Here is a 27,183-nt window from a genome sequence, read left to right as displayed (position 1 = left end):
TTGAGGCTTTGCTGGGGTTTCCCGCATTGGCCTGTTTTCTGCATTGAAGGCTTTATTTGAATGTTGGTTTCCGTGAAGCTCTAGTACTGTGGTGTATTCTGTCTATGAAATTGATTCTGCATTTGTGTTTGTGCGCTAGTGGATTTTGTACAAAGTTTGTGCTGGAGCCAGCGCTGCCCAACGATACAGGAACAACCCAGACATGTTACACCCTTCCTCCCTGAGTGATGCTACAGCCAATTACATGAGCCTCTTTAGCACCACCCGGTTGGTCAGCGCTAGCTTGATCACAAATCCAAACCAGACTATCTCAACAGAAACCAGCCCTTTCCACTAGATGTGCCACTCAAAGACACTTCCTCTCCCTGAGTGTAGATACATCCTGCTCCAGCACCAAGATTCTATACTTCATGATGACCTTGTAATGACATCATAATAGCTGGTGCAAATGATGGGGGGTCAATATTTTTGAAGGCACATAGAATTATCTGAGCTGAGATTATTTTTTAACCCTTTGAAGAGCAATTTTTTCAACTACCAGTAGTGTTGAACATTTTTTGTTTTTTTCTGCTACACTTTAAAGCAGGGCTCATCAAACTATTATTTTCTCCCGGGTAATTAGTGCCCCTGATTGATGCAGTCTGGGTGGGAGGGTGGAAAACCAGCAGTTCTTGGCCCTCGAGGAACGTGAGTTGCTGATCCCTGCTTTAAAGGATTAATTTAACTTAAACGGTTAGGTATTTATTATCACAAAAAATGAATTACACTTTGTTAAATGAGGCCTACAAGAGGTAAATGTCTGTGACCATATAAAGTATACCGTTATCTATTTTGTTTTGAGATGAATGCAATGTTTTACATATATTTTCCATGGATTTTTGCCCTGGGTCAATTTGAACAGTACCAAACGGGTCCTAAACAGAACACAAGGGTTAATGCCATCCCCTATGACACTGTGCAAAATGAAGTGCCATCTTAAAGTCAATGACTGACTGATTATCACTAACTCTCATTCTATCCATCTTTTTCTCAGCACAGAGCAAGTGATCTACCTCAAAGTATCGGAAGTGAATTTCAATGGCTATATGTTGAGATTACAGGCTGAAGTGGCCCAAAACATTTTTCTGCCTACATGTGACACAGTTCAGATTTATTTGCATGTGGGCCATGTTAATTGTGACCACGCCCTCGAGCAGTGAGTGACAGCATATTTCAACTGCCACAAGGAGAAGCCATGAGTCACAGCACTGACCGATAAAAGCAACACACCCAGGGCTCGTTCCAATCCCTTATTTTTCTCATTTTATTCTTTTTCTTTCTCCTTTTCTTGCCCCTAGCTCCACTTGTCTGGAGAGGCTAGGAAAAGATAAAAGGAAAAGAAGACGGGGAAGTCGAGAAAAACGTGAATTAGGAACTGGAATGTCCTTACTCCTTAAAACGTCAGTTCGAAGCCACGTTAGTTAGACCTGGCAGATGTGTGGCAGATGGGGAGAGGTGGATCCACAGGTCCATCATTTGTCGGGCTACTTCCGCGAAAGGATGCGCTGGTGTTTCCTTGTTCAAAGGAAAGACTGGGGAGTTCCTGACTCCTACATCTAGCTCCTCAAAGGAATATGTAAGGGGTCGGAGTGCACTTAAAGATGGCAGGCCTCGATCGATTCAGGTCAGGAGCAAGGAAAGGAAGGAAAAGAGTGGAGAAAAATAAGCAAATGAGGAATGAGCCCAAAGACTTCTCTACAGGGCAGCCAGAGGGGTCAAACCGCAAAGCAGCAGGCCAGGGCACTGTTCACCACGGAACCAGAAGGACAGTTCACCATTTAGCGTCATGATGCGTTGTGTGTTCAGAGATGCTCTTCTGCATACCACTGTTGTAATGTGCAGTTATTTGCATTACGGTCACCTTTGACCAGTCTGGACATTCTCCTCTGACGTCTCTCATTAACAAAGCGTTTCTGTCTGCAGAACTGCTGCTCACTGGTTTTATTTCATTTTCCCTGGAGATCAGTAGTTTATGAGATACTCAAACCACCCTGTCTGCCACCAATAATCATTCCATGGTCAAAGTCACTGAGATCAGATTTTTTCCCATTCTGATGATGTTCACAACTGAACATGATTATATGCATTGCACTGCTGCCACACAATTGGCTAGATAATTGCATGAATAAGTAGGTGTAATAAAGTGCTCAGTGAGTGTATATTAAACTGGGAGTATGCATTGAGGTAATGTCTGATCCTTTAAACAAAAGACAGCAAACGTCCTGTTTTGAAGTGTTTGAAGTGTTTAGTCTAAAGTCGAGTCTTGCAAGACACACACACACACACACACACACACACACACACACACAAAACACAATGTTCTGCCTCTTTATCCTTTTATTTTCAAAAAAAGACAACAAGTAAAAGACAACAATTTTAATATTTTTCAACAAAAAAATGAATAAATCCAAAGATCTCTTCCTCCCCAGTCCTCCAACAATGAAACGAAGCAGAGTGAATTACTGGGAGCACATACAGACTAGCAGGACCACACCTGAATTAATCACCTACAATCTCCTCTGAGTGTGTACACATGGACTAATGGTGTTTCAGTAAAACTAACTGATAGGTGTGTGCAGTGGTGCTGGTTTGGACCTGAGGGGGACTGAAAAGAGAATGTGTTGGAGCTCAGACGGATATTTCTTTTCTTAAGGAAAAGTACACCACCATCGCAAAGTTTGTAAAACAGGGCTGAGAAGTCTGTTTGGCCAGCTAATCTACAGTAAACGGGAAAGATGATCCTGGAACCTAGTACGGTGGCTTTCACTGGTTTTGTAGGGCAAGAATGCCCACAGGGAATAATATCCACACTTCTGATGGGAGACGTGGCAGGCCAAAAGCTCCAACACAACTAACTCTGCACCCACCCCCCCCCAGCCCATACCTGGACAGTAACCAGGAGACAGATAGGTGTGGCCAGCAAATAAGAATGGGGGGAGGATAATAGAACACAATCTCATTGGCCACGATCTAAGGCTTTAGTCCACCTTGGCATCGTGGCCTATCAGGTTCGGCGAGATGCGCAAAACAAACAGACAAAAAGGTCACGGCAAAGGAGAGTTTTATCGCAGTGTTTGGCCTGACAAAGGAACACAAATGAACACAACTGCGATCAGACCAATACAGACTTTCACTATTCTCTAAACACTTACAAATGAAATAGAGACCATCTAAGTTTAAGAATAAATAAATAACCCTCTACAACACTATATAAATTAGTTAACACAAGTGTTTGGAGTGTTAGTTACGTTCTCGTCTCTAGAAGCAGATAATCGACAGGAGCTTAAGGTCTTCCCAGAAACCAAGTGTAGGTGGAGCCACACCATACTGTGGACAGATAGTTCTTCTGGTTGGTTCAGCGTCAGTGATTAACAGTTTGTACTAGCTCCACCCCTTATGAGGCCCCTCCCTCCTGCAGGCGACAGGCAGACAGCATGTGAAGCCTCCCAAAAGCAGCTTCAAGAGGGAGACTGCAGTCGACACGCTACACGGTGTCTCATAAGCTTAATAATACTAAAAGGCAAAAAGCTTTCCTACCCACGATCCCCTTCCACCCACACGAAACCTAATGTGCCCCCCACATGCCCGTACCCCCCCCTTCAATGTGTCTAATCTCATTCTTCCCCATCCCTCTTCTAGTCCCGCCCAACATCAACATCAACATCAAATAATCTACCTAAGCCCCCGACCACCCACCCACCCACCCTATGCTCCTTTAGCCTGCCCTTGACCAGCCATAAGGACTGCGTAGGAAGTTTAGAGCGATTGTAGAAGTGTCAAAGCCACAGTCTAATCGCTAACCTTGCAAACACCAGCCCCCACACACGTGCACGCACACACACACGCACACACAGCAGGGGTCCTACTGTTGATGTCAGAGGAACATCTCAGGAACCGCCTGCCCCCCCCCCCCCCCCCCCACATCAAATGCATCAATTCAAATGATATCATATTTAAAAGGGAAGCCTTCTACCCTTTTCTCCTGCTAATGTTTTTTTTTTTTTTTTTTTTTTTTTTTTTTCTTTAACAGTTGACAAGCACACCATCTGCAGATACATAGCAGAGAACATTTAAAACCCCTATTTTACAACAAAAAACTGTTCTCAAAAACTTAATTGAGGTATGCGATGTCGGTAAGGGTGCTGCTGCAATATCCAATCTGTATGACTGACTATTACAGCATGTCACTGGACAGTAGTATGACACACATCAACTTCAAGAGAAGGAGCCAGAAGTTATACTATTTTACAGTTTTACTTCAATCTCATCTGTCTTCGACCCAAATTCGGTCAAAAGAAAATGGCACGAAATACGGTATTGACAACGTAAGAAATTTAGCTGTTAAAAAAGCTGTCAAGTAGCTTGCTAGAAAAATAAACTTGACGAAATAGAAAGTCGCAAATTTTGGAAAAACAGACCCCTGAAGCTAGGAGTTCTATATGTACAGACAAGGCACAGGGAGCAAGTCGATACCATAGAAGAACTGGGTCACAGATCCAGGGATGAGGTGGAAGTGTCAATACGGGCAAACCTCACTGAATATAGGTCAAAGGAACACTTCCTGTTTCCCTTCCTGGTAGTCACGTCAGATTCAGTTAGAGAGGAAACACTCCAGCCCCCTACCTCCAGGGGTAACCCTATCCCAATTTGGATTTTTCTGAATTATTTTACCCCCTAAAATGAATACAGCAGCCTGTAGCCTATAGCCTAGTGGCTACGTTGCTTCACTGGGACCCATAAGGTTGGTGGTTCACACCTCAGTGTAGTCACAATAAAACCTGTGCAGCTGTGGATCCTTGAGCCTTAACCCCACACTGCTCCAGGGGATTGGCCTCTGCTTAGTCAAATCAACTTTAAGTCGCTCTGGATAAAGACGTCAGCGAAATAACTAATGTAACGGAATGAACGTAAGCAGAGCGAAAAAGCACCATGACCAGCCATGATTAACCGCGGATAACCAACAAACAAATCAAACAAAAAAGAAAGTCAGTTCAGTAACATAGAAAATGGAACTAGAAACAAAAACGGTCAAGCACGGTGAAGCAACCCAACACCAACCAACACCACCCCCTAAGACAACAGACCCCCTCCCATTGCCCAATTCACGCAGTCAGAATCAGGCAGTCAGTCAGATGCTGGTCACGTAGATTTAGGGTGGCAGAACTAAAAGAGGCATTCAAACAAGGGAAGACAGCCCAAAGGGAATATGCTACACATGAACATCTACCCATGTCAGTATGGTAAAGCACTAGACCCATGCGAAGACTATACCCATAGTAAAGAGCTATTGGATGAAAACTGGGTTCAGTCATCTGGTAAAATAAATTAAAAAAATGTTACATAAAAAATTATCTTCATCTACATGTATCCTCTCTAAACCCCCCCCCCCCCCCTCTGCCGCACTCAACCCCCCACAACGGCTACCACAGGGAGGAGGAGGCAGTGTCCTAGGGTCCTCTCTCCCAGGACAGGGTGGGTCAGGGCGGGTCAGGGTAGAGAGGGGCGGGTAAGGGTAGAGGGGCGGGGTTGGAGGGGTTTTTCAGTGTGAGCTGCAGGTTTGGGGGTCATGGTCCGGTCAGTGAGTCATTGTGCGCAGGTGGGCTCCTCCCACCCTCTCAGGAGTTTTGCGGCACCACTTGCAACAGCTTCTGGGACAGGGTCGTCGAGAAGACTGAGGAGAGAGAGAAAGAGCGAGAGAGAGAGGGTTACAGACACCCCTAGACCCCTAGTATTTGGACACTTTTTTTCTGTAGTCTGTACTCCAGCAAACAAACAGTTGAAATAAAACAATTACTATGTGGTGCAGACTTTCAGCTTTTATGGTTTTTACATCTGTATTGAGTGAACCATGTAGGAACTGCATCCCTTTTAGTACATAGTCTCCACTGCAATGTACATGTCTGCACCTTTACTTTTATGAAATCCAGCTCTTCAGGTCTCTGTTGGCGTTTAAGTTTGAAAACTGGAACCACTCTAGTTGCCCCTCATTGCACTTTTATTTTTCCAGAACCTTCCCAGGACTCACACACAGCACTCCTAAAAGTACAGCTCAATCCCCACCCTGTGCGGAACCCCTGGGGTGGCACAAACACTCACGAATAAAATTCAGGAGCCACTGAGGTTTCTTCTGCCAAATGACGCCGATGAAGTAGACAGGCACCCCCGTGGCGATGATGCCGAAGCCGATGGCGCACTCCTTTGGCGTCTTCCAGATGGACACCACAATGAGGAACAGGCAGGCCAGCACAAACGACATCGGCAGCACGAGGTTCACCTGGAGGAGAGGTGGCGGCCATTTTAATTGCACACTGGCACAAGCTCCCCCCAGCGCACATTTAGGAAGAGATGGCCATTACACACTGAAACCAGTCTTAAAAAGTGTTTTAGTCTTGTAACAAGACAAAGTTTAAATTTTCTTTGGTTTTTCTTCCCCCCTCTCTCAAGCTTGTCTTAGGTTACTCTTTGTATGACAAGTGAAATTGTCCTGAGGCAAATCTTGAAATGACTCTGGCAATATTGTTGTCTTACAAAAATGTTACAAAAATGAGATTTTAAGTCTAAATATAATATTAAAACTTGACAGATATATTTTTGGGATTTTGTGCACATATTCTGGCGTATCTGAGCACTCACACAAGCAGCACACATCTTTACACACCCCCCGGTGCATGTGTGAATCTATGTGTGTGGAGAATCAGGTCAGGTGAAGCTGAAGGCAGTGCATCAGCAGTCAGTCAGTGTCTTTCCATCCTGATCCATTCTGATTGGCCAGCTGACAGACTCGCTCACCTTGATTGGCCGCTCCAGTTCAGGCTTCTTGTAGCGCAACCACATCATGCCGACGATTGCCATGGCGATGCAGAGCCAGTTGAAGAAGCTGAAGAAGTTGATCACGGAGAAGATGTCGTGGGAGAAGGCGTACAATAGCGTCATGATGCACTGCAGGGGAGAGAGAGAAAAGTGTGTGAGGTCAGGGATCACTGAGAGGCAGGCTAGAGCTGGCAAATATGGTTCCAGGTTACAGGTCAAGGGGTCAGATACGTACAGTGAAGATGAGAGAGGGCATAGGCGTCAGCAGGGTAGGGTGGATCATGGCCAGTAGGCTGGGCAGGTGACCTTCTCTTGCCCCAACAAAGAACAATCTAGAAGAGAGAGAGAGAGCAAGAGTGAGAGAGAATTGGAGAGAGAGTTAAACAATAACGGTTCATTATTTGGTTTTCATTTGTTTGCGTGAAAACACACACAGGGCACACACACACATTTAGAAAAAAGTGTTATATTTGGTTAGACATGAAGATTAGTCTTTGGAATGATACCGATTTGAATGAATTTGCGTTTTGGAAACATTTACAGAAACAGAGGCAGAGATCACTGTGCAGTGCTCTGCTCCTGCTCATAATAAGATTGCCTTAAATCCAGAGTTTCATTACCCATCAAAACACCGGGGGAAATTCAATTGTTTGGGTCTGCAAATGTGCTGTGTGTGTGTGTGTGTGTGTGTGTGTGTGGGGTTTCAGTATGTATTAGTGTGTGTGTGTGTGTGTGTGTGTGTGGGGGGGGGGTTTCAGTATGTATTAGTGTGTGTGTGTGTGTGTGTGTGTGTGTGTGTGTGTGTGTGTGTGGGGTTTCAGTATGTATTAGTGTGTGTGTGTGTGTGTGTGTCTGTGTGAGTGTGTGGGGTTTCAGTATGTATTAGTGTGTGTGTGTGTGTGTGTGTGGGGTTTCAGTATGTATTAGTGTGTGTGTGTGTGTGTCTGTGTGAGTGTGTGGGGTTTCAGTATGTATTAGTGTGTGTGTGTGTGTGTGTGTGGGGTTTCAGTATGTATTAGTGTGTGTGTGTGTGTGTGTGTGGGGTTTCAGTATGTATTAGTGTGTGTGTGTGTGTGTCTGTGTGAGTGTGTGTGTGTGTTTGGTACCTGGAGGAAGTGAAGAGAGAGCCATTGACAGAGCCAAAGCAGGACAGACCCACAAACACGGGGATGATCCAGGCCATCGGGCCCAAGTGGTAATTCCCGAAATCCTGGAAGCACAGAGAGACAAACGGTCAGAGACAGAGAGCGGGACCTGCACTGAGTTGGGGCCTTATGGAGTAACTCGGGAATGGACTTCTCACTCTCAGCCATGCCACCAAGGAACACACACTGCAAAAATACTTGTTGAGATTGACTTATTTCTTGGTTTTTGCACTTCAAACTCGAAAAGAATGCTGGCTATTCTCATGACATTCAGTATTCGGCTGTTCTGATGTGAATGTATGAACAACCAGCGCAACCAGTTTCTCTGCACCTCAACCTCAGGGGTTCCCCCGCGCTTCCTCAATCTGTGATACGCCTGTCGATTCACGGCAGGTTAATGAGCATTTCTAAAGTTAATTTGTGTAGATCGCTGATTTGCGATGTGTGTGTGTGTGTGTGTGTGTGTGTGGAGAACAGACTCACCACAGCGACGGCATCGGAGTTGAACATCTCCTCCGTGGTGAGGGTGGTGAAGTAGGCCAGGTTGGTGAGCACATAGACGACGGTTACAATGGGCAGGGAGATGATGATGGCCCTCGGGAGGTTCCTGTGTGTGTGTGTGTGTGTGTGTGTGTTTGTGTGAGTGAGTGAGTGAGAGAGAGAGAGAGAGAGAAGGGGTACAGGTTAGAACTGGAATACTTATTCATCACCCCAGCCACTGACTTTGTAGCCATGGTACTACTTTTCTATTGCAAATAACCGGTATCTTTCCCCAAAATAGCATGAAATTATTAAACATGATTTCATGCAATTGCTCATGTCACAGAAGAATCATCAGATAACTGCTCGATTGCTTTTTACTGAACCTGCATTTAGCCCTTTGCCAAAGGAAGATAACCATCTCCGGGCAAACAGGCCTTTCCAGATGGAAGATTAATTTAAAAACGGGGCAGGTCATAATATAAATCACAAAAGCAGAAGCAAGTGGCTTTGTATTGCTTCAGCTTTTGACAATACGGCGCGTCACATTTCCATGTTTATGGCCCTAATACACAAAATACGTCAAAAGGACAGTCATTCATCAAAGATTTAATATATAATCAGGCTCACTTCAGTGCCAGCAAACATTGGCCTTAATTAAACACCCTTGAAATTAATTCTGCCTTGACCCGATAAGAGTGATGTCAACTTGTGAAGCAAAAATCGGCCAATTTCAAAATTTGTGAAGCAAGAAAAATGCAATAATGTTTCATGCGCTAGGACAGTGCTTCTAGGTACAGGGTCACTAATTGTTCTTAATAAGACACTAATTATTCCTGGTTACAGTGCTGTGAAAAAATAATTTGTCCCCTTCCTGGTTTCCTCTATTATTGTCCCGACTTGAACCCAATAGATATTGTGGCAGGAGCTTAAACAAGCAGTTTTTGTTTAAACCCCATTCTGAATGAAAGCAGTTCTGTAAAGTGGGCTAAAGGGTGGGCTAAAATTTCTCCACAGCAATGCGAAAGACTGATAGAATTATAGGAAGCATTTGGTTGCAATTATTGCTGCTAAAGATGAGGCAACCAGTTATTAAGTTTAAGGGGGGGAATTACTTTATCACAGGGATGTTTTTTTCAACAAATCAATGAAATAATTCAAATAATGTTTTGTGTTTACTCCGCTTTCCTTGGTTTAATATTACATCTAGGTAATACATGCTAGGTCTGAAATAATTCAGTGTAGCAAATAGCGAAAAACATATACTTTTGTATTGAAGCCTTTTTTAGCTACATTTACCCTCTCAATGCCACATTATGCCAGAAATAGCCATATCCGAGGTGCTAAAAAAAAAATTCCCATTTTCACATCTGAGGAATTTCAATAGGTCAGATCAACTTACACTTTTATTTACTGCCCTGTATGTAGGCTATTATATGTGAAATAACTCGAAAACAGGTAAAACATTTAACTGATGCAATTGCAAACTCACAGGTGAAATATATTGGAATGTGGACACCTGACACCATCTACTGTATGGCAACAAGCCAACAAGTGAAAGTTGGCAAGAAGCCAACAAGTGAAAGTTGCCAACAAGTCAAACTTGCATTGTGTTGTAATAAAACACACAATTAAGGGAGAAGAACTCAAACATATTTTCAACACCCTTAATTGATCAAGAGATGACAAAAAGCAGCCTATACATTGGGTCCCCAGAACCTCACATTAATAAAACTGCACAGTGCTTCTCGGGGCATAAGACTACAGGAAGCAATGCAGGAAGTGTTTAATAGCGGCTGAGGATAGCAGCCAAGAGACACAGCACAACATATAGAGCATAGCATAGGATATTAATGATATTCATAACCTATTATCATCTGTGTATAATACAAATAATTCAAGGGAAATTAAGCTCTCACTTGAATGGCTCGATCATTTCTTCAGTGACAAAATTCAAATAATTCCTGGGGGAAAAAAAAGAGAGAGAAATATGTCAAGAAACAAAGTCAAAGTTTCACCACTAAAAACGCAATGATGAGCGGCTATAAAAACCAAGCTTCTTACACATAGACATAACACATCATCTCAGAATTGCTGCCTCACATACAGTGCCCTGCACAATGTTTGGGACAAAGACTGATCATGACTGAGATCTTGATTTGCTTCTGACTTTTTATTTGGAATCATACAATTAACCTGTGGTTAAAGTGCACAGTCTCAGATTGTATGAAATGGTATTTTTACACAGTTTGGTTTCACCATGTAGAAATTGCAGCTGTGTTTACAGACCCTTCAATTTCAGGGTGCCATAATGTTTGGGACACATGAAACAAGCAGGAGCTAAAGAAGGCTGCAATATAGGCCTGGTAGAGCATCACCAGAGAAGACACCCAGCAACTGGAGATGTCCGTGATTTGCAGACTTCAAGCAGTCATTGCATGGAAAAGATATGCAACAAAATACTAAACATGACTACTTTCATTTACATAACATTGCTGTGTCCCAAACATTATGGTGCCCTGAAATGGGAAGACTTTGTATACACACTGCTGAAATTAATACATGGTGAAAACACAATGCCCTTTATTCAAATCTGACAACGTGCACTTTGAAGTGTATAACTAAATCGCAAATTGTGGGGTACAGAGGCAAATAAATAAATGATGGGTCTTTGCCCCAAACATTATGGATGGCACTGTACACAACTGTGACCGATCTGCTGACCAGACCACAGACGACTGTGAACTATGGCCAAAAAAGTCACTCTGAGCGTGACTGCAACCCAGACCCCGGGTCTCCAGGTCAAATACCTCATTATTTTGGATTCAAATACTTTTCTACACTTTACTGAGCTTGTCTGGCATATTGGAACCGTGCCTTCTGGTCCTTTTGGTTGGCTCAATCAAATCGAGCACACAAAAATATTTGAATCCCAAACAATTATATATCTGACCTGGCTACAGGTTTCAAAGGAGAGCTAAACTCACTCACAGTACCATTTACTCATGCTGAGAAATAAATAAAAAGAGCGAGAGTGAAAGATAAGCTCTTTTGACGGCTATGCCCCAGGAACTGCAAAACTACTGTAAGGCAGTGAGCGCAAACAAACAAATGCTTTAGCAGATTTAGAATTCACCTCAGATGGCCTGACCCTGGTCTTGGAAATATACAATCCTCTACGTTCTCATTTCAACCATAATCTGGCACTCTGATCCTACTCATTAGCAGCTCAAGAAGATCTCTGGACGTTGAATGAGGTGTGCTTTGCCAGGGCTGGAGTAAAGATCTACAGGATGGTAGATCTCCGTGAACAGGGTTGGTAACCACTGCTTTACCTCCTGCATTTTCTGCCTAGAATACAACTAGACAACCTAAAATAACGACACTTAAGGTTCACCCCATTTCCGTCAGACCCCTACCCCAAGCCCCCTCATACCTACCAGCCACCGTAGGCAAACAGGCCGCTGTACAGAGCCAATCCGATGTTCCCAAAATCAGATTTGGACCCTTTGAAGGAATTCTCAGGCAACAGGCCTTCAACATCACCTGACAGAGAGAGATAGGGAGAGAAAAAGAGAGGGAGACACACAAGATGAGGGCAGGAGGAAGAGGGAAGTAGAAAGAGGGCGAAAGAGAGAAAAACAGAGGGGAGAAACAGAAATGGAAGGGGGAAGGAGAAAGGAGGTTAAACCCAACTTAAAGACTCAACCCATCAATCCCACAGAGTACAGAGCTTACAGAGGGGGGGGGTTACTGAGAGACGGGGCCGCAGAATCAGTGACCCCTCCCCCCAGGGGTTGTTTTGGGCCCCGCTGCTCGGCGAATGCCGCAGAGTTAATGAGCGGGGAGTCCCAGGCGCTGGGGAGACGTCACAGGCGGACGAGCAAGCGGCGGGAATGTGCGTCCCCGCGGAGCGGCCCTTTCAGCCAGAGCAAACACGCAGCGCCGCGTTGTTTCAGACAAAGCCTCCTCTGCCATCAGACCACCCTCACCCATCCCTGTCCGTCTGGAGGGGCAGCAAAAATAAGGCATTGCTCACACACGCTTCATGTCTGGGGAATATGAATATGAGGATACTTTTATTTTTATTTTTACAAAGTAATTTGAACTGCGTCTTCAGTCATTTTTATGTCAATAGCTTAATTTCTCTGTAGATTAGCTCGGCTGTAGTTCATCTACTTTCAGTGTGAAGTCATTGAATTGGTAGTTTGTACAACTTAGTATGCTCTAAGTGTGCAGGGGCAGGATGTAGCCTGGTGGCTAAGGAACATGAAGGTTGGTGGTTCAATCCCCAGTGTAGCCACGGTAAGATCCACAGAGCTGTGAGAAAGGCCCTTAACCCTGCATTGCTCCAGGGGGGATTGTCCCCTGCTTAGTCCAACCAACCACAAGTCGCTTTGTTTTCATTTATATATTTGAACCTTCTGGATCATGATCAGGACCTGGTGGCTGTGAGACTCTAAGGGGCCATAGCCTCCTTCCCATGATCCTCCAGTGCTCTGCCTGCCCAGAGTTTCACAGAAATAAACCATCCTCTGTACGACTGCTCTAGTACCCCAACTGTGCTGACTGGCACTTTACCGTCTCTCTCCATCCCTCTCTTTCACTTCCTCTCTCTCACGCACACGCGGCTGGGATGAGACGGGGCTTTTACGCATCTTCATCGGTCAGTGGTGTTTAGTTCCCGTTATGAACAGAGCCCGTTTACTGAAGCGGTCACACAATGCCCTCGATTCACTCTCTCACACTGCTGGGCTCATTCGCTGCTGGCAAGCAATCCTGTGTGTGTGTGTGTGTGTGTGTCTGTCTGTCTGTCTTTGTGCGTCTGAATCTGTGTGTGTGTGTGTGTCTGTGTGGGTCTGAATCTGTGTGTGTGTGTATCCATAGCTGCGCGTGTGTGTGTCCGTGTGCACACACGTGTGTATGTGTATGTGTGTGTGTGCGTGTGTGTGTCTGTGTATATGAGTATAGAGTGTGAGCAAGTGTATGCGCACGCATGTGTGTATGTGTGTGTGTGTGTGTGTGTGTGTCTGTGTGGGTCTGTATCTGTGTGTGTGTGTCTGTGTATATGAGTAGAGTGTGAGCAAGTGTATGCGCACGCATGTGTGTGTGTGTGTGTGTCTGTATCTGTGTGTGTGTGTCTGTGTATATGAGTAGAGTGTGAGCAAGTGTGTGCGCATGCATGTGTGTGTTAATTTACTCGCCCTCTCTGCTCCCTCTGCTTCAGTTCAGTCATTAAGCACTCAGCAGGAAAGAACCCATTCCCACACTAATTACACTCAATCACAGTGATGAGAGGCTGTACACACACACACACACACACACACACACACACACACACACACACACACACACACACACACACACACACACACACACACACACACACACACACACACACACACACACACACACACACACAAATTCCTCCTGCAATAGGTATCCTTGTTTTTTAGCGTCAATGCGAGCATGTATGTGTGTAGCAGGGTTAGCTCGGCTACAGTGAAGTGCAGGAAAGTGAAGGCTCGAGGCGATTTCATCCTTAGCTGACTGGTAACACATTCCTTCAACAATTAATTGGACCGGTGAGAGGCCAGGGTTCAAATCCCACCTCGGACTCAGGCAAAAAAAAATACGACCACGTGTGCCTATGACCACGAGTGTGCACGTGACGGCCATGTTGGAGTATCAGACAGGGGTCACAGCACAGGAAGGGCCACGGCGGGGGATCGAACCCCTGCCCGCAAGGGGGGACTCGGCCTGTACCACTGCACCACGCCTCACCACATAACAGCTAGGGAGGCCTCCATGTCATACAGATTAGTGTGTGTGTGTGTGTGTGTGTGTGTGTTTGCGTGTGCATCAGCACAGTTGAACAGCATACTCAGTCTCCTCTTTCTGCAGAAAATTTCCAAAATTCCCTTTACTCTGGCAAAAACAGACCAGACACTGGACATCACAAACGGTGCAGCTCTCTCTCTCTCTCACACGCACTCTGGTCTGTATGGCAGGAGGGCTCCCCAGCAGTTCAGCCATAATGCATAACTGTGGTTCTCCAGTGAACTGCAAAAGGAACATTAACAGCTGACTGTCAGAGAGGTGAGGTGAGGAGAGAATCCGGGCACTCAACAATGAGGTGATTCTCTTTGGTTTGTCCCTCCATCACCTTGTACCAGGAGAGAAATGCGGTTGAACTCAGTATCATCAGTAGGGTTCGACACTAGACCACTGTTCATGTGCTGTGCTGTGATTTTACCTCATGTGGATAATAAATTACAACTATTGATATCAGTTAAGGATTTAAAAAGCACTTATTTAAACAATGTCAAACCCATTTTTGACATTGTAGGGTTTTTGGAATGTTTTTTTTCCCCACCCAAAATTATAATTCAGTGTTCTAGACCTCCACCTGCTCTCTAATACCAGTAGTGATTGTTAATTGAACATTCTAATAACATATTTGTGAGTAAAATGTTCTTAACTTAAGCAGAATGTAAGAACATTCTCATCACATACTCCCACACCTTAAAGCAGGGGTCTCCAATCTTATCCTAAAAGGGCTGGCGTGGGTGCAGGTTTTTGTTTTAACCCAGCAGTAACACACCTGATTATACTAATGAACTAATCGTGGTCTTTAATCAAGACCTAGATGAGTAGAATCAGCTGTCTTAGTCCTGTGCTAAAACAACAACCTGCACACACACCGGCCCTTTCTGGATAAGACTGGAGACCCCTGCCTTAAAGGGCTAATCACCTTTATCTAATATTTGTACATGCCAACTTGCATTTGACAATCAGAAAAAGCCTCATATACAGTTGTGTTCAAAATAATAGCAGTCCAACATGACTTACCAGATCAATCACTGTTTTTGGTAGAAAATATATTACTACATGGCAAATAATTTACCAGTAGGTGTAGTAGAGTCATAGAAAACCAACAGACCCAACATTCATGATACACATGCTCCTGAGTCTGTGTAATTGAATAATTAATTGAAAGAGGCGTCTTCAAAATAATAGCAGTGTGGAGTTCAATTAGTGAGGTCATTCATTCTGTGAAAAAACAGGTGTGAATCAGGTGGCCCTTATTTAAGGATGAAGCCAGCACATGTTTGCATGCATTTCTCTCTGAAAACCTGAGAAAAATGGGTCGTTCCTGACATTGTTCAAAAGAACAGCGTACTTTGATTAAAACGTTGATTGGAGAGGGAAAAACGTATAAAGAAGTGCAGAAAATAATAGGCTGCTCGGCTAAAATGATCTCCAATGCTTTAAAATGGAAAGCAAAACCAGAGAGACGTGGAAGAAAACGAAAGACTACCATTCGAATGGATCGAAGAATAGCCAGAATGGCAAAGACTCAGTCAATGATCAGCTCCAGGGTGATCAAAGACAGTCTGAAGTTACCGGTGAGTACTGTGACAATTAGAAGACGCCTGTGTGAAGCTAATCTATCGGCAAGAAGCCCCCTCAAAGTCCCACTGTTAAAAAAAAGACACGTGCTGAAGAGGATACAATTGGCCAAAGAACACATCAACTGGCCTAAAGAGAAATGGAGAAACATTTTGTGGACTGATTAAAGTAAGATTGTTCTTTTTGGGTCCAAGGGACGCAGGCAGTTTGTCAGACGACCACCAAACACTGAATTCAAGCCACAGTACACTCTGAAGACAGTGAAGCATGGTGGTGCAAGCATCATGATATGGGGATGTTTCTCTTACTATGGTGTCGGGCCTATTTATCGCATACAAGGGATCATGGATCAGTTTGCCTACATCAAAATACTTGAAGAGGTCATGTCCCAATCCGAGCCCAATCCCCGGACCTTAATCCGATTGAAAACTTGTGGGGTGACATCAAAAATGCTGTTTCTGAGGCAAAACCAAGAAATGCAGAGGAATTGTGGAATGTTGTCAAATCATCCTGGGCTGAAATACCTGTTCATAGGTGCCAGAAGTTGGTCGATTCCATGCAACACGGATGTGAAGCAGTTCTCAGAAACCGTGGTTATACAACTAAATATTAGTTTAGTGATTCACAGGTCAGGTAATCCTGAAGATTTTTCAGTTTTACAGTAAATATTTGAGTTTGTAAAGAAAAATGCAGACACTGCTATTTTTTTGAACAGCCCAATATTAATTTTTCTTCATTTTCTGTAAAGTAATTAAAAAATTGACACATTTTTCTTCATGTTTTGATTTAGGATAAAATGTGCAGTGTTCCCAATGCATCAAAATAAAAACTATGATAAGGAGTTTGAGCTTTACTCGCGTTTTTAGACACACTGCTATTATTTTGAACACAACTGTAGATGCCTCTGCATTCTGGCCTCAGAGTCTGTTCTTGGAGCAGAAGGGTGGAGAGCTGGGTTTGAGGCAGGACATCGTGCAGGTGAATGGAGAGCAGGTGAAAAACAGGGAGTAGGGGCAGCTGCAGGCTGAGGGACCTGCCGGGGTACCTGAAACTTTGGTCATAAATCAACCGTTGCAAGACCCTGTTTCACCGACATAGAAGCAAGCACAACACTGCATTTCAGAGCTGATTTGGAGAGCGAGGGGGGAGGGAGCGGGTCTCCGCAGGACAGGACAGGGTCTCCATTATCATGAAGACGCAGATGGAAGGGGCGATCACTTCCAGATGAGCCACGCCCTGATTGGGCGGCAGGAGTTTGCGGGAGGAGGGAGGCCGTGCAGCCTGGCTCCTGAGTTGGCAAGATTACTCCAAGCACCCAAGCACCCTGGGATTCCACTCACAATGGAGTCAGCCCAGTATAAAATTCCAACACACACACACACACACACACACAGCTGGTCTTCCTTAATAGTATGCCTCTTGGTTACAGCCTTGGGCCTGATTTTGTGAATATCTACTGTGAAACTTGAATGTACTGAAGGGATTGTAATGTATTGCAATCTAATATAATTTAAAAAGCCCAACCTTCAAAGAGAGCCCAACCCTCCAAGAGATCCCTTTTCTCTCTCTTGCTCCCTCTCTCTCACTCCCCCCCTCTCACTTTCCTGCTCTGCATTCAATTCACAAACTTTTCTTCAATGGCAGTTGCACCGCCAAACGGTTACACAGAAACACATTGATTTCATATTGCGCAAATACAAGCTATTGTAGCCAGTTAATCACTTAACTTGCAAACAGAATGTTCAGCCATTGTACCCTTATGTTGAACCTGAATGGCTTCAGTTAATAAATCAGCTTAGAAATCACTGAAAAACGGCTGTAATAACGTGAATGTTTCACATTTAGCCCTTTAGTTTTTTTTTCTCAATACAGCAGGTCTGGAGAAGGTGAAGTGAGGTACTGTGGGTGTTTCTAAGGTCAGCAGTCAGAGGTCAAAGGTCAGAGAAAAGAAAGGTGAATCTGGCGGGAGCTTTAGCGCCCCTCGGCGTCGGGGTGAGTGAGTGAACCTCGGCAATCGTGCCGCGTCGGAGAGGAGGGCGAGCGAACGCCACGGCGGCTATGCTAATCTCCCTCCCTGCGCCCGCAGTCCAGCTCCGACACAGGGACAGAACAAGGGACAGACTGTTCCAGACTGTGTCCGTCAGCGAATCAGGGAGGTCCGGCCCGGTTCCGAGACACCGCCCCCGACCCCCCCCGCCCCCCGCCCCCTGCCCCCACACGCCAGCTCTCACTCCTCCTCAGTTCCGAAATCTCCCACTTGCCCTCTCCCGCAGTCTCAGTCTCTTCATACAGTATACACCAGCCTACAGAGTACCGGCAGGGCTCTCTCAAGCCCGGCTGATGGCCCAACTGCAGCTCCAGAAACCAGGATGGGGTCGACATCGATGGTGACTGAAGTGGAGTGTTGGCTGCATCCTCAATCCATGTTTCCAGCGCTAATACAGTACACAGGTCCTTATGACCTGTTATTCACATGAATAAAATTGCTTCTTGCATGTTTTCTGCACTAGTAAGGCTGTTTCTTACATGTACCCTTCACAAATTATCTGTGCTAATAAAGTTGCTTACTGCATCTTGGTCATGCAGCATTAGGAGATTGTAATTCTCTCTCCTCTCTGGTCAGTTGGTTTTCTGGGCGCAAGAACAACTAGCAATGGAATCTCGTCAAACACCCCCCCGCCCCCCCCCCCCCCCCCGTCCCTCATCCCCTGTCCCCCAGAGTTGAAACAACATGTCCCCCTAGCCCCTGTCTGGTCCCACGCCCGCCCCAGAAATGCAATGTCTTTGATCTACTCTATTGTGTCTGTGACTTTTTGAAGCCACTCTGTTTGTTTTTCTGGGGAAACACAAACTTCCTATCGCAAAAAACAAGGAACAGGAAAACAAAAGGATTTGTAAGGAGGTCAGTTGCTAGCCGTCCCTCTACCTGACCGTGAGTACGGCCCTTCTACCTGACCGTGAGTACGGTCCCTCTACCTGACCGTGAGTACGGTCCCTCTACCTGACCGTGAGTACGGTCCCTCTACCTGACCGTGAGTACGGTCCCGCTACCTGACCCTGAGTACGGCCCTTCTACCTGACCGTGAGTACGGCCCCTCTACCTGACCGTGAGTACGGTCCCTCTACCTGACCGTGAGTACGGCCCTTCTACCTGACCGTGAGTACGGTCCCTCTACCTGACCCTGAGTACGGCCCTTCTACCTGACCGTGAGTACGGCCCCTCTACCTGACCGTGAGTACGGTCCCTCTACCTGACCGTGAGTACGGTCCCTCTACCTGACCGTGAGTACGGCCCTTCTACCTGACCGTGAGTACGGCCCTTCTACCTGACCGTGAGTACGGTCCCTCTACCTGACCGTGAGTACGGTCCCTCTACCTGACCGTGAGCACTGCTCAGAAACTGCTCTACAGGAGCTACAGTATAATTGTAACTGTAAAAAAAGTGGTAAAATGGGGCATGGTTTTAGTTTCATGCAAACCTCTTCAGAAAGAGGACTGCGGTTTCCTTCATACACAAATCAGGCTCAAACCGGTTTTTCGTTTTTCCATACACTTACACTGAGGGTGTTTACACTGATCTGGAACTGTCTTATATGTACCTGCAGGTGACATTTACATTAAACTGAGTCTAGGTGTCTGCGCAGGAGCGCGAGTGTCCCGAGGCTCACCTTTGCCGATCTGCACGAAGCCGATGATGATGATGAGGGCCAGGGCGAGCAGCTTGGCGGTGGCGAAGGCGTCCTGCACCCGTGTAGCGGCTTTGACACTGTAGCAGTTTATAGCAGTCAGCAACACTGCAACACAGGGTTACACACACACACACTGGTCAGCAACACTGCAACACAGGTTTACACACACACACACTGGTCAGCAACACTGCACACACACATGCACGCACGCACGCACGCACGCACACACACACACCGGTCAGCAACACAGGGACACACACACACACACACACACACACACACACACAGGTCAGCAACACAGGGTTACACACACACCCGCACAGACACATGCGCGCGCACACACACACACACACACACACACACACACACACACACACACAGGTCAGCAACACTGTAACACACACACACACACACACACACACACAGGTCAGCAACACTAACATAGGGTTATAGACACACACAAATGTTAAGGGTTTGTATACCAACAACCCACGCAAGATTCTCTTGCTAACAGTTACACTACAAAGCAACCTCAGTACAAACATTAGCCACATATCAACATGTGGATATCATCGGTGTTTTGTTTGGACGTGTATTTTGCAGATGCTTACTTGCAAGTACTTCAGGCGTGAATGTATAGCTTCTCTTTAATCAACGCTACCAAAGTTAGACTTCAGCTGCACCCCCGACATGAATCCGCAAGTGCCTCTGCTGCTCCGAAATTTGACACGTTATGCATATATGCCCTTCTACACTCTTAAATCCCCCAATGTCCATTGCCTTTTCTTGTTACGATTGTGATTTACACTTGTATTGTTATTGCCATTGTTATTGTGGATTGTGCGGCTTATATACCGTATGTATTACCTGTAACCTGCCAAGGGACTACAGATGGAAATTAGCGGAGTACAATACACCAAACATTTATGCAACATTTATGTTTAATATTGTACATGGTCCCTCACAAATGAATAAATAAATATATCAAAAATAATAAATCAATTACCACTCCCAGTTTCCCCACAGGCTCCTCCCACTGTAGGTACTAGACACTCCCCATGGTTACCAGCCCTCCCACTTTCCACAGAGGCCCCTCCCCCTCTCGCCAGCAATCTGGCTCCCCATTAAAATGAACTAATGAGGAGTCGAAAGCCGCGGCTGGCGGTAAATCAGGCGGCAGGACTTCACAGGGCTCCTCGGCACAAAGGCAGTCTGTGTGAGAGAGGGCTACCCACACACACACACACACACACACACACACACACACACACACACACACACCTCGGACGTAGTGAGGAGGAGAAACTACAGTGGGGTGTAAAAATTTGAGCACCCCTGGTTTAAATGTCTGTTATAATGAATCCGTATGTGAATGAAAGCAAACCTGAATTGCTTTTTATTCACATATTTTATTGTTGGACCCTGTGCAAAAGTTTGGGATCCCTTTTGGATCATTCCTTGTGACTTTTTAAAAACATGATTACTAAGGCCTCAGGTGATTAAACTCCTCAGGACTTCAATGAGTCAGGTGAGTATAATTCTAGGGCTGAACTTTTTACTTTAAACAAAAAAAACCTACAAGGCAGAGTTGCCAGAAAGAACAATTTAGGCATCTGAAGTATGCAAAAGGAAACACTGAGAAGCCTGAAGCCTTTTGGAACAATGTTCTTTTGAATGACAAAGTCACAATTGAACGTTTTGGCCAGCACCAAAGAAGGTATGTTTGGAGATAAAAGGGTATAAGCCTTTGTAGAAAAGAACACCTTGCCAACTGTGAAGCATAGAGGTTGATCGACTGTGCATTGGGGTTGTGTGGCAGCTGGGGGCACAGGAAATATTGTGCGAATGGAACGAAGAATGAATTCCACCAAATATCGAGAAATTCTAGAGGCTAATATTCAAAGCTCAGTCCAGAAATTGAAGGTGAAGAGAGGTTGGGTATTCCAGCAAGACAATGATCCAAAGCATACCTCAAAATCAACCATGAAGTAGCTCCAGATCTCAAACAGGCCGTACATGCAAGGAGGCCGAAGAATATTTCTGAGCCAGAGGTGTTCTGCCAGGAAGAATGGGGAACAATTCCCAAAGGGAGAATGGAAAGACTCGTAGCTGGCAAGAGGAAGTGTTTACAAGCTGTTATAGTTGCACAAGGAGGAGTTACAAAGTACTAACTGACAGTTTTGTCACAGGGCCTTTTTCCTTTTTTTATTATTTTGAAACTGTAAAAAATAATTTGAAGAAATGTGTCATGTTTAACATTGTACCATTTAGAGGTCAGGTTCATTTCTGTTCAAGATATTAATTGAAAAGGCCTTTTGACCAGGGGTGCCCACATTTTTGTGGTGTAAAATCCAGGTTCAGGAAGTAGACAGGCCAGGACGTAGACTTCAAGAGGAAACAAAATGGCGTGGGTCTGACGCTGTTATGCAAAAAATTCACGTGTAGGGAGCGTGTTCAAACCAGCAGTGGTGCGGTGGTTAGTGATTGAGTGGTTTATCCGCCCTACTTATGCAAGTGAGCGTCATGACTTAGCGTCAAGTCGACAGCGAGGTTGCCAAGCGTTATCTGTCGGTTGCTATGATGCGATCTATAAGATACATTCCCCTGATGCGTACGGTAGAGTCAACTGGCTAGCGTGTCTTTTTGTGAACAGCATACACTTAGTCATTACTCTGTCAATAAGCATTTATTTAGTTAGCGAAACATATAAATTGCCAATTTCCCTACAGTTTAAGATAGCGATAGAGATAGCTAGTGCTCATCTCTCGGTGGACCAATATCAGTACCGCTAGCTAGTTAGTGACCAGGCAGTTAGTTGGCTCCCTAGCTAGCAAAATAAGAAATATCTAGCTAGCGAGACGGATAGATCAGTGGTCAACTAGGAAGATAAGCCATAGCTGTTTCTATCTAGGGATATCATAGGGATCTTTCTATCTAGCTAGCTAGATGTAGCCTATATCGTGGTTCAATGTATATTAATAATCGAGATATTACATATGAAGCACTACATATTCACCAAAGCATCACTAGTTTGCAGATGCAGAGCCTATTACACACAGGAGTAAGCAAATATGATTGACGTCATTGCAGAGACGGAACCAGAAATGTGACCCCGGAGGGGACAAGTTTTGTAAGGGGGATAGAATTTGTTGTGACAGAGCCACCTCCTTGCGAGGCAGCAGTTAGCACCTTTGCCTCACAAGGTGGTGTCTCCCCTCTGAAAGACATATACGTATGTCAGGTTAGGTCATACTCTTGTGATTTCCCTTGGCCAAGGCCCTGGCCTCTGAACTGGAGTTGGTCCACAGGCACTGCGCTGTGGCTGTCCGCAGCTCCCAAACAGCTTGGATGGGTCAAATAACTTTGGTTCTTGGATGGAAGAAACACAGGGCAGGGACCCCTGGACTAGTCAGGCAATACGAACATAGTGTCAGGTTTTATAGTCGGGGGCTGTGTGTGTGTGTGTGTATGTGTGTGTATGTGTGTGTGTATGTGTGTGTGTGTGTGTGCGTATGTGCGTATGTGCGTATGTGTGTGTATGTGTGCGTATGTGTGTGTATGTGTGCGTGCGTGTGTGCGCGCGTGCGTGCAAATAGTCTAAAATAGCAGTTTAATGAGGGCAGCAGCATCTGGCATAAGAGAGAATCATAACTGAGGGAAAGGTCACTAGGACGCATTTACTCACATTTAAAACACATTGAAACACAAATACAAACACCCATCGCACACATTTACAAACACATTCATATATTCAAACACACGCTCGCTTAAACATATTCAAACACCAACACACGTCATGTATGCATTCAAATAAACAAATATGCACTCCAACATAAAGAACACAAACACACAGACACGTGCAGAGGTTTACACATATTCAAACAGGTGCTAGCTACACTGACATTGGTGACTTTGTGAGCACAAGGTCTGGGGCCTGTTTCACAAAGTGAGGTGGGGGGGTATTTGCACAATGCAGGATTACTACATTTAGCTGGGTAACAGTGCTGAGTAAAACCTGGAACAGCTATTTTTACTTCAGCCCATGTTCCAGATTTGAGAGGGCTATGAGTTTTACTCAATGCAGTTATGAACCCCCCCCCCCACCAATCAACCATGCCTCTCTGACTCTCTGTGATTAAATGCTTAAAGACGCATTGGGGATTATGGAACAAAGACACAAACACATACACCCTCATTCTAACACGTGTCAGCAGTGTGCACATACTCTTCAAATACACACATTCATATGTTAATGCTGAGAGAGAGAGAGAGAGAGAGAGAGAGAGAGAGAGAGAGAGAGAGAGAGAGAGAGAGAGAGAGAGAGAGAGAGAGAGAGAGAGAGAGAGAGAGAGAGAGAGAGAGAGAGAGAGAGAGAGAGAGAGAGAGAGAGAGAGAGATCCTCCCCACGGACTGTTTGCGATTCCCTGGCTAATGGTCATTAGGGCTCAAGTTAATCCTGACCTAATCCCCAGCCCGGCTAAACCTGCTTGATTTCACAGCATAGCGAGCCCCACCATAAGACCCTCAGCACCATCAGTGCACCCAGGCCTGTCACCAACACTAAACCACACGGGTCCCTCTGAGATGGCTACTGCCGGTGACCTCCACGAACGGCACGAACAACGCAGGGCAAGCGGATGGCTGTCTGGCGCCTCCAGGACCCTAAAACCTCCTTCATAAACCCTTCATAAACACAGAAACGTCACCCAAACCTTTAAGCCCACAGTCACTGTTCTTCATTCCAGCCACTCTCCCTCTGACACACCCAACAATTACTAGGATACGGGCTACACCAATTATTTTGCATGCACATGCACATAAACACAAACACATTAACAATGGCCAGAACTAGGGTATTGATTTCTTTGGTGTTATTTTTTTTACATACAATGGAGACCTGTCAAAACAGATATCCCAACATTAGCCTATATTACATTACATTACATTACATTACATGGCATTTAGCAGACGCTCTTATCCAGAGCGACGTACAACTATATAAATAAAGTTCGTTGTGTGATTACAATTATATTCACACTTATTTTATTTATTTACACTATTCTATTTATCTATTTAAAACAATTTGAACTGCAAAATCTGTGGCGTGCATGCTTGCTTGGGGCCACACGTGGCGGCCTATGATTCAGAGAAGACTCACCGGAAAGTAATTTCTTTGCCGGCATGCGTGTGGCACTCAGTAGCCTGCACCATTTCTCAGGAGAGAAGGGACGATGTGACAAGTGCTGGCGAGTCGAGCGCAACCCAAGTGGACAAGGAATCGACTTCAAATGGTTTCATGACTCATTTCTGATGCAGGCTAATTGTGTCCTATGAGTTCACTGAACTAAATAATCATATTATCACCATTTACAACGTATGGAATTACGCAAATGACGCGGTCGAAAATATACAAAATAACAACATTTGTAAGCGCCATATATTGAATACATTTTGGCTAACGTTAACTGTGCCACGCTGTAGTCAAGCACTGCCTGGCACCACATGGTGAACAGTAGCAAAACGCGGGGTTTCCTTAAGAGATGATGAAATAACTCGCGTTTTTTCAGCACTGTCTGAAGCAGTGATGCCCGCCCTGTGTCAGCCTACACGCTGGGAGTGAGGTAAGAACGACCAGTCCCTCGCTAATGCAGAACTTCCTGGTTGTCATACACACGAAACAATGCTAGAGCTAAGCGAAATATCGAATGCTACGTTCAAAATGTCCCTATTGTCCTTGTTGGAAACAACATTAAAGGTCGCTGCAACTGCAAAAGCTAAGCTACTTATCCATTTACATGTAGTAGCCACTTAATGGCAGAACACTTCCGAGGCAATATAACGTAGTCCACTCCCTGAGCTGCATTTACAATAGTTGACTCATGTGTCATGACCTAACGCTAGCTTGATCATGTCAAGGCTACCTCATGGATGGGGTTAGCAAGCTAGCTACTTTGATAAAATAAAACCGACAGACTCATTAGCCAACTACTTACGTATGCACATGCAAGCCACCAACTTCACCCCCGTTTCGGGCACTGGGCAGACGGGGAAGATGGGTTTCAGCAGGTACGTGGCGAAGACATACGCCACGATATACTGCGATGACGGTCGGATGATGAGCAGCTCGATCCACAGTTTCAGGAAAGCTGGAAGAGAGCCGTAAACCTCGAGGATATAAGCATAATCTCCGCCCGATTTAGAGATGGTTGTGCCCAGCTCAGCGTAGCACAAGGCACCGACGGTAGAGAACACCCCACACACTGTCCATATGATGAGCGACAGTCCAACGGAACCGGCTTCCTTGACCACTCCAGTCGGAGTCACAAAGATGCCCGAACCGATGATGGTGCCAACAATAATAGCCACACCGTTCAACAGCGTTATGTTCCTCTGAAGGACCACAGTCTCGCCGGCTGCGGAACCATCTGCTTTGTTCGGGCTTTCTCGGTTCGTGTCCCCGTTCTCACCATCGGCCGTGGACAACATCTTCTCTGTTACCTGCCTCTCCTCCTCTTCTCGTTCTGCTGATGAATTCGAATTTCGTTTCTTCAAACTAGACATTGTTCCGCTTGACGAGACAAAAATAGGTTAGGAATGGATTGTCTATTTTGAGACGCGACTGTGAAAGTGTGCGTGCAGCCACTTGCTTTCTGCTAGTTCGGATGTGAGAGCACGTTGCTCTGTGTACTTGTGAGGAGAACGCGTGGTGTTTCACAGTCTTCCTGCTCGACCGTGTCTGTAATGAATTGGAGTTGAATCATCTCATGGTTTCGCTCCGACTGGCCTTCTGCCTCCTATAAGTAGCGTCAGCGTCACAATCCTGCCCACATGATGATGCTCTTCCAACCCGATGCTTTCAACGACTACAAAGCGCTTCGACCAGGGGGTGTGCAGCGCCCCCAAGTGGAATATCCGTGAACAGGACAAGGGGCCCCGTGGCAGGAGTCGAGAGATTCCACAGCTGCCGAAAGTGCCTGGTCTCCTTGTTAAAGTTGTCAACGAATGAAACTGGTTTGCTCTTAATTACGGAGATGACACACTTACTTACTTGCTGAGATACTTAGACACACTTAGAATCTACAACAAATCCACAGTCTACAACAAATTCACAGCCTTCTGTGAATAAGAACATGTTGTGTTGCAGCTGTGCAACAGTGAACATTATGATGCCATGCAGACCCACAATTTCATTGTTAGTGCCCCGCTGAGAAATTATTAAATCTTTTATTATTGTTATGCTCGGATTGTCCAAGGAGACATCACTGCTGTGGCCCTTCACTCCACAGTTTGGTTGCCGTGCCGACAGCAGACCAGCACAGACAGTCCTGGGGCCCCAGAGGACTCTCCCACAGGGGGTCAGGGGGTTGAGTGGGTGGGGTTGTGCAGAGGAATGGGTTTTCAGAGACCCCACCCAGTGAGGACTGGCTACCCGCGGGACACTCTCTAGCAATCCCTCAGCCAGACGGCCCTGTCTGACACATTTGTCCCGTCTGGACATCAGAGCCCAAAGTGCCGCCAATTTCCTGTACAGGTGAGGAGGAGGGGGGAGAGGAGGGCCAGCCTGTCCGCCAACTGTACCCTAAAGCTCTGGACAAATTGCACAATAT

The 27,183-nt window shown here is 45.5% G+C and overlaps 1 protein-coding gene across 1 annotated transcript; it reads right to left on the bottom strand.

Moving 5' to 3' along the window:
- Window positions 1-5,430: 5,430 nt before the first annotated feature.
- slc7a5 (solute carrier family 7 member 5) lies at window positions 5,431-26,384 on the bottom strand. Its single transcript, XM_061221382.1, has 10 exons — window positions 25,570-26,384; window positions 19,556-19,681; window positions 11,915-12,020; window positions 10,394-10,438; window positions 8,478-8,601; window positions 7,956-8,059; window positions 7,085-7,181; window positions 6,829-6,978; window positions 6,136-6,313; window positions 5,431-5,710 (listed from the first exon to the last, which is right to left on the bottom strand). The coding sequence occupies exons 1-10, from the start codon at window positions 26,135-26,137 to the stop codon at window positions 5,655-5,657; spliced, it is 1,554 nt and encodes a 517-aa protein (XP_061077366.1). The 5' UTR covers window positions 26,138-26,384; the 3' UTR covers window positions 5,431-5,654.
- Window positions 26,385-27,183: the final 799 nt, after the last annotated feature.

Source organism: Conger conger, chromosome 15 (genome assembly GCF_963514075.1).
Source record: "Conger conger chromosome 15, fConCon1.1, whole genome shotgun sequence".
Classification (NCBI taxonomy): Eukaryota; Metazoa; Chordata; class Actinopteri; order Anguilliformes; family Congridae; genus Conger; species Conger conger.
Note: the sequence above shows the minus strand (reverse complement) of the source record. Positions and strands in the feature narration are given on the sequence as shown.